At 42.1% G+C, this 12,232-nt stretch overlaps 1 protein-coding gene across 1 annotated transcript in view; it reads left to right on the top strand.

The window, feature by feature from the left end:
* The window catches only part of taf2 (TAF2 RNA polymerase II, TATA box binding protein (TBP)-associated factor), a 28,549-nt gene extending 19,586 nt beyond the window's left edge, over positions 1-8,963 (top strand). The window contains exons 19-27 of the mRNA XM_037783527.1: positions 408-518; positions 909-1,102; positions 1,903-2,042; positions 2,225-2,294; positions 2,566-2,675; positions 5,777-6,006; positions 7,680-7,853; positions 8,094-8,196; positions 8,292-8,963. Of these exons, the coding sequence (XP_037639455.1) occupies positions 408-518; positions 909-1,102; positions 1,903-2,042; positions 2,225-2,294; positions 2,566-2,675; positions 5,777-6,006; positions 7,680-7,853; positions 8,094-8,196; positions 8,292-8,590 (1,431 nt within the window). The 3' untranslated portion in view covers positions 8,591-8,963. The remainder of the gene's footprint in view (positions 1-407; positions 519-908; positions 1,103-1,902; positions 2,043-2,224; positions 2,295-2,565; positions 2,676-5,776; positions 6,007-7,679; positions 7,854-8,093; positions 8,197-8,291) is intronic.
* The last annotated feature ends 3,269 nt before the right edge of the window (positions 8,964-12,232 follow it).

Raw genomic sequence — 12,232 nt, 5'->3', positions numbered from 1 at the left:
ACTTCTCCAAGGTCGTCTCTAGCTCTCCCTTCAGCTCTGTTCTCTTTATACATCCATGGTCAGCTCCATCGGGGCCGTTTGAATGCATTTAACATAAATGTCAGTATATGGGTGCAAATTCGTTTAAAAAAAAAAATCGCAATACATAAGTGAATCGATATTTTTCCCCACCCCTAATATAGTATATATACATTATATATATATATATATATACATTTGCATAAAGCAGTATATTTTTCCACTCCCATGTTGATAAGAGTATTAAATACTTGACAAATCTCCCTTTAAGATACATTTTGAACAGAAAAAAAATGTGCACATTGTAAAATTGAGCTATGAAATTGTGATTCTCCATCTTTTTCACAGCGATATCACCATTACTGTTTTCTCTTTGTTTCCCATGGCAGACAATGCCCGTTGCCATGGCGTTACTGAGAGATGTCCAGAACCTCTGTCCTAAAGATGTCCTCAACTTCATCCTCGACCTCATCAAGTACAACGATAACAGGAAAAACAAAGTAAAGACTTAAATTCACACACACTTTTACTCTTTAATATTGTAACTCTTAAAGTGGAGATGAAATGAAAAAAGTCTTTTGAATTTTTTTTTTTAAAGATTTCTTTTTATTAGCGAAAGGTTTATTTTACAATTCAATTCCAGCGTTTATCATCATATCTCTTTTCAACCAATATTCTATAGGCCTCGTCTTTTAGAAACAAAAAAAAGACCACCACATTTTATGAAGTCTTTAAAGGCAGTGTTTTAACACAAAGACATTAAAAATTCTAAAACCATGGTATATTTAGTCTTTGGCCCCTGTGATCAGCAACCACAAGCAGGAGTTCTAACTTCTCCCTCTGTCCTCTCTCCTCCCTTCCCCATCACCCCCCCTCTTGTCTGTCTTCAGTTTTCAGATAACTACTACCGTGCAGAACTGATTGAAGCGCTGACCAACTCTCTGACCCCGGCCATCAGCATCAGCAACGAGGTGCGGACAGTGGACAATCTGAACGGTGACGTCCGTCTCATCTTGGAGGAGATCACGCGATTCCTCAACATGGAGAAACTGCTGCCGAGCTTCAGAAACACCATCACCGTCAGGTGAAGACTGTAGTGTGTAGCGGGCTCAGTTTTAACGCTAGAGTGAAGATACTGGTATCATATGAAACTAGAAAACCTAAAGAATCCATTGGTCATACTAGCTTGTCATGAAGGAGGTTAAATAACGCTCCAACCTTACGCTAAATTTTGGTGAGGAAAAACTGGCACGGCCGTTTTCAAAGGGTTCCCTTGACCTCTGAGCTCAAGATATGTGAATTGAAAATGGGTTCTATGGGTACCCACGAGTCTCCCCTTTACAGACATGCCAACTGAGCATATTTTTTATGCTAAATGCAGTACCTGTGAGGGTTTCTGGACCATATTTGTCATTGTTTTGTGTTTTTAATTGATTTCCAATAATAAATATATACATACATTTGCACAAAGCAGCATATTTGTCCAGTCCCATGTTGATAAGAGTATTAAATACTTGACAAATCTCCTTTTAAGGTACATTTTGAACAGATAAAAAATGTGAGATTAATTTGCGATTAATCGGGATTCAATATTTTAATCGATTGACAGCCCTAATTGTAATATGGCATAATTGTTGCAGTAAAGTGATGTCATTTTCTGACTGTTCTAGCTGTTCTATGATTTGCCTTAAGCCACTTAGTCATTATATCCACATTACTGATGATTATTTATCAAAAATCTCATTGTATAAATATTCATATCATTGCAATATCGAGATTTTTGATCAAAAATATTGTGATATTTTATTTTCTCCATATCGCCCAGCCCTAATTTCACACACAACTTGAATATCCCTCAACATCTCCTCTGTTCCCTCTCTGCAGCTGTTTGAGTGCGATCCGTCAGCTTCAGAAGAACGGTCATATTCCCAGCGACGCATCACTCTTCAAGTCCTACGCTGAGTACGGACACTTTGTAGACGTTCGTGTCGCTGCGGTGGAGGCTCTGGTGGACTACACTAGAGGTAGTATGCCAGCTGTTAGTATTATTATTACAGTACTAGCAGTCTTGTGTAGCCCATTGGTCAAGCTCACAGATCCCTGGAGATCAGCATCAGTGGCTCTTTGGTATCTGTACATCAGATGATGAAAAAAAGCTGTTGAGTGGCAGGTTAACCAAGGCTTATGTCTTTTTTTTGTCCGGCAGTTGAAAGAAGCTCAGTGGAGCTGCAGTGGCTGCTCAACATGGTCCAGAATGACCCATCTCATTATGTCAGGTCAGCTAACAGACAACACACACACATATGTTGCACATTACGCACACACATTACTCTCAATGTGTTTTTTCTTGGTTTGTATGTCATTACATTTTGGTTTCCCAAAATGGGTTGTCAGTTCTGTAGTACAGTTCAGGGAGACAACCGTCCATCCACAGGTCTGCCTAATCAGACAGCGGCTGCATATCGGCAGAGGCAGCAGGCCATGCTGTAGTTGATGGTAAATGACTGTATATCTGAATGTTCATCTTCTTGTTTGTTGTCCCATCAGACATAAGATCCTGGGTATGCTCTGTAAGAATCCACCTTTCACCAAGACAGCAGACTCAGCTCTGTGTAATGAAGCTCTGGTCGACCAGCTCTGGAAACTCATGAACTCAGGTGAGGCACGCACGCACGCACGCACGCATGCACGCACGCACTCACGCACTCACGAACGCTTCTATGGGTACCCACTACTCTCCCCTTTACAGACATGCCCACTTTATGATAATCACATGCAGTTTTCACATGGCAGACTCATGGTGATTATCATAAAGTGGGCATGTCTGTAAAGGGGAGACTCGTGGGTACCCATAGAACCCATTTTCATTCACATATCTTGAGGTCAGAGGTCAAGGGTTCCCTTTGAAAATGGCCATGCCAGTTTTTCCTCGCCAAAATTTAGCGTAAGTTTGGAGCATTATTTAGCCTCCTTCACGACAAGCTGGTATGACATGGTTGGTACCGACCTCCTAAATATCGATTGCGTTAATGTGTTAAAGAAAGTAGTGGCGTTAAAAAGAATTTGCGCTAACACGTTATTATTACTATTACTTTGACAGCCTTATTGATAACAGATGGCTTTCTGTTGTTCAGACGGACAAAGGCAGAGATGAATTAGTTTTCCTTCCCACATGTGTTTGACTGGACAGACTTCTGTCAGACTGTTAGTCTGCTGTTCTCTGTAATCCTCTATAATAGATCCCAACAGGCTCTGAATGAACTTTAAAATGAATCACAGTGAAAGAGTTGATATGCAACACGTGTGTGTCTCAATCAGCTGCTCTCCAGACGTTTGCTTACCTCTGCTCTAATAGAAGAAAGAGGACAAACGTTGGAGCTTTGCTACAGTTCATCATATAGTGAAGTATATTTTGACTGTGAATGTTTGTGGTTCGATGTTCCATATCATCGACGATTTCACTGCTTCTATGCCCTTTTTCTTCTTACTTGTGTTCTTCTTTTCTTAGTGGAATTGTTGGGAACCGCTGCACAATTTACCTCCAGTTCCACTTGCTTACCTTATACATGGCTACACATTCTTTTCCAGTGAATGTACAGCCATGTGTATTGTGCCTTTCATGGTTTTAATTAATCATTTATCCTATAAAATGTAGAAACAGCTTAAAGATGCCTACCACAAGTTTCCAAAGCTCAAGTTGACTTCTTTAAATAGCTGTCCAAAACACAAAGATTCCTAGTAATGTTGTTGTTGTTGTTATATGCATATAGAGCGGGGAAGAGAGATCAGATCACAAGTGGTAACCGGAGACGCATGTGGAGATGCATTCTAATGCCAGGAGTGAACAGACGTACTTAGAGCTGTCCACTCGTGTTCAGCTCACTCAGGATGCATGTTGATACCAGGTCTGGACAGGGCCGGTTTGGGAGATGCCATGTAATAGTCGCCGCCATTTGGTGGGGTTGCTGTTGGCCTTACTGTCCCTCTTGTTCATTGTCATTGGTGTGATCTCAGACTACTGATATTCTTAATAGGCAGAGTCCGAACTAACCACCATCTGTATCAGGAACAGTGAACAGCAGCACATTCTTGGTGGAAGTAATAGCAGAAGGTTCATTGGCTCAGAGCGTGTTTCATATGAGATATTATCCTTCATTATTATCTGGTTGTTTTTCTCCAGTCATGAACTATCCAGGGTTAAGGTCTACTTATTGGTGCTGTGCCTCCACCATATATATACGCACGTGGTTCTGCCTCGTATTGTGTCCTCGGGTTTCATTATTTCTCTCTCTTCCAGGGGGTCCTATGTGTCTTTCAGCTCGCTAGCCGGGCCATACCGGTTCAGTGTGCCAACCCAAATACACACCATCTCAAGTATATGTTCACAGCTCCATGTTCCTGAAGGCCGTCGGGCTTCTTACTCCCGCATGTTATTTGATTTATTGACTTACAAGCTTGAAGGATGAACAAAAATATCGATGATCGTTATTTCCTTTTGTTTGTGGGTCGGTCAGTGTGGGTGGGTGGCTGCTGGACAGCCGGACTGCGCTGCCAGTTTAAATACGTAGTGACCTGAGTGCGGTAACTTTAAATACTATGTTGTGGAAATGTGTTGGTTGTTTTATAACCCGCAGCCCCCCACGTGTTAAACACTCACACAGGATGATGTTTCATGGCTGAAGGTCGGTGCAGTAAGAACACAAACTCAAGAGGACTTTCTGCTGCTGTTCCACTCATTTAGTTCAACCTTCTTCTAAAGCCACAGTGCAACTCCCCCCCGACCCCCCATGTTAGGAGGCGCCTGGTCTTTGGATTGTCAGCTTCAGCAATATTTGGGCTGTATTCTAAACCGCATACTATACTACTGTACTAGTAGCACGTACTGATTTGGCCAAAATGTAGGGCTGCCGGTTATTTATCACATTTATTCATGATTTTAGGGACAAAATATTTTTATTGCACTTTCTAATGTCTTATTCAGCGTTCGGTTGTACTTAGCTCCGACCTCTCGTTTCACTTCCGGTTGCAAAAAAACAAGATGCTACGGACAAAAACAAATATGGCGACAGCCGAGAACCAAGATGGAGACGGCTTAAAAGCAAGATGGCGACGGCCTAAAGCCTCAACCAACCTAAAAAAACTAAAAAATCTACAGTATGCCAAAAATACCCGGATGCCATTCTGATTTGGAAAAAAAATCTCCTTGTTGCATCGGACCAGTCTACCTTGCCTACTGTATCCCACAATGCAAAGCGCTGGAACGGTACAGGCTACAGTTATAACAACAACAGCAGCCAAAACTGGCTTGTTTTTTTACATTTTTTGTAGCTATTTCATCACCAAATTCACTTATGACCATTTTTGAGGCGAGAAATCAATGGTGTAGATTTTGAATATTGGCAGTTTTACAATATTAGATGACAAATCGAAAATTTGCTCCAACGTTTTCAGAGTTTAGGAGCTCCACAAACTGCTGTGACAGCTAGCTAGCGCCTGTCAAGGTTGCTACCTCGCCACCCGGCCAGTCACGTTCACAGCCCGCTATGAGCTGGCTAGTATCTGCACTCTAGCTTTAAAACTGAGCCCGCCTCAACCTAAAAATCAGAAGTTGTGTTAACGCACATTAACTTTGACAGTCCTAGCTTTTACTACTTGTTTCTACCTCAGTTGATCTGACCAGCTTTTCCTTTTGTTTTCTGTCCCACTGCCCTCACTCTCACCCCATACCTCCCCTCCACCTCGCCCATCCTTTTCTCAGGTACCTCCCATGACTGGCGGCTGCGCTGCGACGCTGTGAACCTCTACTACGCATTGTTTGGTTTGACACGACCCTCCTGCCTTCCCCTGCCAGAACTGGGCCTCGTGCTCAACCTGAAGGAGAAGAAAGCTGTCCTGAACCCCACCATCAAGCCTGAGCTGGCGGTCAGCACTGTTGTGGAAACGCCGGCCAGTATAGGCATCCATGGTGTGGGCATGAGCTACATAGTTGTAAGTGATGGGGGGGTCATCTGTCAGGACAGCTTGTTTAGTGTTAAATGGGAACAACAGCCAAATTAAGAATTCCAATATGTTATTTCCATGGCACAGGAAGGTTCAAGTTTGAGTTTTAGCACTCTATTTTTTGGATTTGGGAGATTATTGGACTCTCTTAGACCATAGGAATAACATGTATGAATTTTGAAAATGGCCGTAGTTCCCCTTTAATAGGAAATGCACTTCATGAACTACTGAATGAACTCAATTTGATGTTATTTCTTGGCAGGTCGTATTCCTATTTTGACCATAAATTGTGTAGTTAAAGACATAGTACATCACGGTTGGTTCCTATGCTAACGGTGATGTAATCAGCGAGCTGCTCGGTGGTCTTTATTTCTCTCTGTTTTAAATGTCTTTGATTTACGAATGCAACATAAAAAAGGTTCAGATGGCACACAGATAGTAACTACTTCATAAAAACCTGTTAGGTTGGAGCTATGTAATTATGGGTAAGAAAATGCTGCCAACAATATTTGGCTGTACCTCCTTCCCATTGCATCACCGTTGTACCCAAAATCACTGTTAAGTACACAATTCTGCCTATAAAACATCTCTGACAGCTGATTGCATCTGTATTATTAGCGAAATTCTTACATGGCAGCATTTTAAAGGGATAGTACAGATGTTTTGAAGTGGGCCTCTACCTCTTCATAGTCAGTGTATTACCTACAGTAGATGGTGAAACAGACAGGAGTACCAGCATGGGAGCAAAGCAATGTACTGCTGTGGACGTATTTTAGACACCTAAAAAAATCAATATCAGTTTAGTGTACGCTACATTTAGAGTATTTTGATCACTTAAACTTGCTGTGAGACAACCCTTTCCGACGGGGTACTGAAGCTGTTATCCATGCTCTCGCAACCAGACTCAATTGGGGAAAAAAAAAGTATTTTTATTTGCAGAATACGAGAGTTATTGGTTTACCGCTGCCTCTATCGGTTAGTTTGTTCATATTTATTGTGTGACTTCGGCTAATTCGGATTCACCCAGGGATGCACCGATCCGACTTTTTCACAAACATCTGAACTAGGGATGTTCATAATTAACCGTTTAACCGTTAACCGACATTAAGCATTTTAAATAATTAACGCTATCGGTTAAAACGGTTAAAAGAAATATTTATAATTAATTAAAAAGCTGAGCGGCTTGTCACTTCAGGGAGAAAAGCTGGTCCACCTTAACAGCCCACCTTAAGAGGCGGAGCCGGAGTTGCAGGATACAGGAAGTTGGCTTCGGTCTCTTCGGCTCGCGTGAGCGGAGCGGAGGAGTTGTAGTTTCGTAGCATTTATTCAGCGACAAATAAACTGCACACACTGCTACTCCTACGTTCACCGCTATAACGCCACCAACAACCCCACACTCACCGCCAACACACACACGGACGATCACAAATCTTGTCGGTTAACGGTTAATAATCGTTTAACGAGGGTCGGCTATCGGTTAAGAACATTTTTCAAAATGAGCATCCCTAATCTGAACTATCCCTTTAAATATTCCATTATTCTGCCCTCAGTGGTTTCATTTGAATGTGATGCAAACTCCCATTATTATCAAAGTCACATTTATATAAAGGAAAATGACTGTGCCATGCTACTACATATTGACGTTGGTTTGTGTCTTGCAGGTGGAGGATGATGAGGATGAGCCAGATCCTATTTCATTAGGGGTGTGTGGGGTGGGCCAGCCCCCTCAGGGTCTGAAGAGGAAGGCTGAGACCCCGCTGGGCTCCCCTCCAGAACCAGGACAGGTACTGCGGCCACAGGACGATGATCCAAGAGGAGGGCGCTTCAAGATCAGGGTAAACACACTGCTCTTTTTGTTGTTTCTACACTCCTGCTGTGCTTTGATTGGCACTGCTCTTCTCAGGTCTTTTTGTTTTATCCAGGCTAATAATTTATGAACTTCTGTTTTTTTCCTCGCCAAAATTTTGCGTAACTTCGTAGCGTTATTTAGCAGAAAAAAGCAGCCGACGGGCAGTCAGAGTTTTAAGGGGTGAACATGTTATCTGGTGTTAATATGTAGTTCTGGTTTGTTGTAGTTCAACACGATGGAAGAGGAAGATATCGATATGGAGACGGTTCATGACAGTCAGGCCTTCATTCACCATCATCTCAATCTGTTAGAGAGACCCTCTACACCAGGTGAGCACACACAATATTTCTTAGACCATTCTCAAAAATAAATCTATACACTCATAACCTGGTAACACACACACCTGTCCTCTTTCTCTTTGTAGGTAAAGAGCCACCGTCGGTCGAACAGTCCATGCTCTCCATGCCTGCCACACCCGTTCCGGCCTTCTCCAAAGAGACCACCTCTTCCACCTCCAAACATGGCAGCGAGCACGGCCACCACCATCACCACCACCACCACGAGCACAAGAAGAAGAAGAAGAAGCACAAACACAAGCACAAGCATAAGCACAAACACGAAAGCAAGGATAAGGAGAAGGACAGAGAGAGGGACAACTCCCACGCCTACAGCAACAGCCCGGCCAGCGGCAGGTCGCTGCGCTCGCCGTCTTTTTCCGACTGAACATCTGGAGGCGAGTTTGGTTTCCCAGTGCTGTTGGTTCAGTTACGGTTAACTGGATACATCCATCTCGCAGTAGCAGGCTTGCATCCCTGTGAGCACGGAGACACCAAAATGGAAAGCAAAACATGTTTAGTTTATCTAAATATTCATTACTCAGTGGAATCATCAGACCGGCAGTACGTCATCCAAACGTCTACTTTAAACAAACCGCTAATAGTAATAACGCTATGCTGTAGAGTTGCTGTGTAGTTGGTATCATGTACAATAAATCCAAAAACGCTGATTTGTTCCCTTGCCGTGTCCAAAAAAAGATCTAATGGAGGGTCTTTATGGCTCCAAGCTATAGACCAGACCAGCATGTCTTTATGGCTCCAAGCTATAGACCAGACCAGCATGGCGTCATCGCCGAGGCTGCGCTCCCTTTTTGGGGAAAGAAACTCGCCGTCACAGGAGAGAAAATGATGAAAAGCTGTTGTGTAGCGGGTTAACCGAGGCTTTCACACTGACATTTGAGGCTCATACGATACGTGAATATTCAGTGTTGGTTAGGGCTGCACAATTAATCGAATATTAATCGCGATCACGATTTTGGCTTCCCACAATTAAATGAACATGATCGACTGGGATGTTGACGTTTAAAGTGCGTGCTCTGTTTTGGGGAGCTGTCGTGAACATAGACTGTATAGAAGAAGAGGACGTAGTCACCGTGACGCCACCCATTTGTTTTTGGACTACCGTTTTGAAGCTTCGAGTTCGGCATTTAAGCCCTCGCCATCTTGGTTTTAGGCCGTTGCCATCTTGGTTTTTGCCCAATGCCATCTTGTTTTTAAGCCGTCGTTATCTTTAACGATTTAATCTAAATAATCGTGATTATCATTTTGGCCATAACCGTGCAGCCCTACTCTTCAGTTTTCTTTCCCCCAAAAGGAGGCGTGGCGTTGACTTTTTGCTAAGTACCCGTATGTGCCGGTCTGATGTAGCATCATACAGGAAGACTCAGTGTTAAAGAAAATGAAGTGATGTGATCCTCAAATCAATGGCAGCACTGAATTCCTCAGCAGAAGCAGCTGATGTTGGCTGGAGAGGAGCAGTGTCATTAAGGTAAACCCTCCAGAGGCGTCCTTATATCGTCACACCACACACAGCCTTTTGACACCGCTTCCAATCTGTCTGAGGCGTGCAACCACATACACCTCTCTCCACAAACAGGCAAATACCTCAAACCCCCCTCCCCCCCCCCACCCCTCCCCCTACATAGACACCACTCTGGTGTGCCTCATCCCCACAGCTCAATCCCAACATTCAGAGTGGCTTCTGAGGGGAAACATGATTGATGGTGGTGTGGATGAAACCATTCTGTCTGGACTAGACCTCCGCTGTCTTTAACATCCTGCTAATGACATTTTGCTCCCAGATGGAAATGAAACAGAGGAATTTCCTCTACTATTTTTACTGTACAATTGAAACTCAAGTGTGTTTTTTTTAAATATATTTTTTTGTTTCCCATCTGTCGTCATCGAGAATGAAAGACACTTTTGTATTCATGAATGTTTTAACTAGATTGATTCCAGCTCCACAAAGGCATTTATGGCCGCTGGGTTTCACCCTGGCACTGTTTCCTAGGTTTGATTAGGTGGTTTTAAACAATGAAAAGAGCTTGCAGAATTTAATATTCCACATTTAGCTAACCAGAAGGGTATCAAAATAGTGATTCAACGGTTTTCTTATTTAATCAGCCTCCTAAATTAATCTCGCCTTGTCTAAATAAGACAATTAAACTAGGGCTGTCAATTGATTCAAATAGTTAATTGAGATTAATCAGGTGATAGTCCACAATTAATAGTGGTTAACGCAAATTAATCACATATTTTTTATCTGTTCAAAATGTACCTTAAAGAGAGATTTGTCAAGTATTTAATACTCTTATCAACATGGGAGTGGGCAAATATGCTGCTTTATGCAAATGTATGTATATATTTATTATTGGAAATCAATTAACAACACAAAACAATGACAGATATTGTCCAGAAACCCTCACAGGTACTGCATTTAGCATAAAAAATATGCTCAGTGGGCATGTCTGTAAAGGGGAGACTCGTGGGTACCCATAGAACCCATTTTCATTCACATATCTTGAGGTCAGAGGTCAAGGGACCCCTTTGAAAACGGCCGTGCCAGTTTTTCCTCGCCAAAATTTAGCACAAGTTTGCAGCAATATTTAGCCTCTTTCCCGATAAGCTAGTATGACATGATGTCAGTATGACATGATATCAGTATCTTCACTCTAGCTTCAAAACTGAGCCCGCTACAACATAAAAATCCCAAGTTGCGTTAATGCGTTAAAGAAATTAGTGGCTTTAAAACGAATTTGTGTTATCACGTTCACTTTGACCGCCCTAAATAAAAGACAAAGTCTTAACATGTAAAGATTCTTGAAAGATTCTTAATCCCAGTTTGTAGTTGATATTTCCCCTGATGGTTGTGAATTCCCTTCTTTGGATTAATCAGGTGTTTAAAATACAAGGTCCACCAGTTTATTCCTCTTGTTAAACACAATAATCTACTGAGAGTTATGACACAATAGGTTTCACAAATGTATAATAGATACAAACCAGTTATGACAGAAATGTAGAGGAAAGCGTAATAACAGTTAAAAGTAGAATTCACAAGCTTTATGGATAATTCATTATATTTTCTACATTGTCATTTTTGTTTAAGATTTCTAGATTTTGTTATTTTTAAAATAAATTGAATGAAATTCTCTTTTCTTAAATATTTGTGCCGAAAGCAAAACACTTCTATTTTCTGTCCATGGCTGGTTAGAATGTGTCTCTACTTGTTCTTTGACCTATTTAAATTGAACACCAGCATCAGTATAACCTTGTTCAACAACAGAGAAAAAACGTCTCAAGTAGCACTTTCTACTGCTGAATTTTCCAAGTGGCACTCTTTACACTTCAGCATCCAAGATAGCATCGTCAGCCAAGATGGTGTTGTAAAGCCAGACACTCCCAACAGACTGCAGGGGCCAGGGATCGAACCACCGACCTTCCAGTTAGTGGACGACCACTCAACCTTCTGAGGTATGTGATAGTTGGGTTTAATATTTTTGGTACCCCTAAAATCGCATGTGGCCCCAGCCATAATTCAGTGTTACTCGCAGATAGTATGCAATATACTAGACACTTGCTAATTAAAGTCACTATTGGTGAAGATTGATAATATTAAACCTGCAGTAGGCAGAATATTTTTGGCATCATTGAGCAAAAATTCCATACCAACCTTTCAGCATATTGTAATCCAAGTGCTCTGAGAGAAAACTAGACTTCTGCACCTCCTCATGGCTCTGAGATGAGAATGAGAAAGTTTGCTCCGGCTGGTGGGCGGTGCTTGGTATTTCCTAAACAGATCTCAAAATGGCTGCCGGGTCACAAACTTTCTCATTTTATAGCTAAACGTTAAACTACAAGATGTTTCTGGAAACATTTGGGGAGAGAAATAGGCATTGACAGCTGCTCAGAGACGGCAGACTCCAGATCAGCTCTGATTGGTTGTTTTCCTCCGGTCTGTGAAATCCTGCAGATGCCATTAGGAGCACAGGAGGACACAGAGACACATGATTTCTTTCAGATTACCTGTCTC

The sequence above is a fragment of the Sebastes umbrosus genome, chromosome 11 (assembly GCF_015220745.1).
Source record: "Sebastes umbrosus isolate fSebUmb1 chromosome 11, fSebUmb1.pri, whole genome shotgun sequence".
NCBI classification, from domain to species: Eukaryota; Metazoa; Chordata; class Actinopteri; order Perciformes; family Sebastidae; genus Sebastes; species Sebastes umbrosus.
Note: the sequence above shows the minus strand (reverse complement) of the source record. Positions and strands in the feature narration are given on the sequence as shown.